Source organism: Egretta garzetta, unplaced genomic scaffold, assembly GCF_000687185.1.
Source record: "Egretta garzetta isolate BGI_Z169 unplaced genomic scaffold, ASM68718v1 scaffold138, whole genome shotgun sequence".
Classification (NCBI taxonomy): Eukaryota; Metazoa; Chordata; class Aves; order Pelecaniformes; family Ardeidae; genus Egretta; species Egretta garzetta.
In genome coordinates, this window is record NW_009260598.1 from 1,451,273 (window position 1) to 1,452,852 (window position 1,580).

The following is a 1,580-nucleotide window of genomic DNA, read 5'->3' on the forward strand; positions in this document are numbered from 1 at the left end:
TGGGCCTGTTTCTTTGGTTGCTTAGTATGGCAGATCTGGTGCTCCATGGGATTAGCAGCAGCAGAAGACAACATTAGAGAGCAGCATGCTGCACTGGGACCGCTGTCTTCTTCGCGGTGTGTGTAACCTTCTAGGCCCTATCTCATTGCTTCCCTCATGCTCACTCCAGGGCGCTTCAACAAGGGCTTCAAAACGTGGGTCTGGTGCTAGGTAAGGAACATTTCAATCTCCCTTAACTTTATATCACATTGTGACCATCATGATTTTCCTTTAGGTAGAAAACACTATTGGTTTCCTAAGAAGCTCTTTTCTTTCTGTTCAAAATGCGTGTTTGCATATCAACTGCAACACTTGCAATGTGCATCCATGGAAAGGAACTAGTTCCTCTTGATGACTGCTATGTAGCATCTAAGGTACAACGTTTCTAGTTACTGTATTGGGAAATTAGCTCAATCATATCAAAGTATTAGATGTCTTTTATGATTGGAGCTTTGCATAGATTTCCCCCCTTCCATTTTATAATTATCTGATTACTTTTTTTTTTTAAATTAGTGCATTATACAAAGCACACTGAGTCCTCATCAAGAATCAAGTCATTAAGAAATTGCTTCAGCTCATATGGTTCACATATGATTTACTTGAGGCAAAGGCAAATTGTCATAGATGAAAACAAGATAAATTAAGGAAGATTTTAATTAACAGTGAAAAATATTGAGGGTTGGCCAAATTCTGCTTCCACCATATCGGTGTAATTGTAAGTTCACTGAAGCCAACATGAATAAGGAAAAAATTTTGGCTGTGTAAACAAGGGAGAGAGGAGAGGAGAGGAGAGGAGAGGAGAGGAGAGGAGGGAGGGGAAGGGAGGGGAGGGGAGGGGAGGAGAAATCACCTCACTTGTATCCTGGACCATACGCTTAACTAAGCCCTTCTCATCCCAAAATAGCAAAGTAAGAGGAGGGGAAAGTTGACCCACAAGTAGAGAAGCAGTTTTGGCACACTGATTTTGGTCTGCAGCCTGGTGACTTTTCCACTAGAATTTGCCCTCCCATAATATTAGCTTTATATTAGATTTCCTTCTGGCTTGATTTTCGCTTGCTTCATGAAATAACAGTTGGAGGAAGGCAGTTTCTAAATCACTGCCTGGTTTTTAGGGACAGACCAAAACTCTGCCCTGAACTTCAGAACTGCTGAAGTCCATTACAGATTTAAAGGTCTAGGGCTGAAGGTTCAGAACCCAGAGTTCTGAGCCTTTTTTAACAGACAGGCGAGGCCAATGCCATTCCCACCACGGGTGCCTTACCTGGTCTTGTAAGGACAAGGTGGAGAAGGCTGGGACACTCTTGGCCCACTTGATGCTCATGAAGAGAAGTCTGGCTGCTGACTCGCAGACGGATTCGGTGGCCACTTCGTAGAGATACATAGGGGTACCATTGACTTCATGTGGGTACTAATGTCAAAAAGAAAATAAAGCAACTTCATACAACGTCACCAAGGCAGTCAGTCTGGTCTTCCTGTCATGTACAGCTGCCATTCAGTGCATCATGCCCATGCCCAATACAGCGTGTGCACTCTCTTATTCT

General features: G+C 43.3%; 1 protein-coding gene across 1 annotated transcript in view; it reads right to left on the bottom strand.

Annotated features, from left to right (window-relative positions):
- NR2E1 (nuclear receptor subfamily 2 group E member 1) overlaps nucleotides 1-1,580 on the bottom strand; it is a 62,260-nt gene that overhangs the window by 5,832 nt on the left and 54,848 nt on the right. Inside the window, exon 4 of the mRNA XM_035900311.1 lies at nucleotides 1,301-1,447. Coding sequence (XP_035756204.1) covers nucleotides 1,301-1,447 — 147 coding nt within the window. The remainder of the gene's footprint in view (nucleotides 1-1,300; nucleotides 1,448-1,580) is intronic.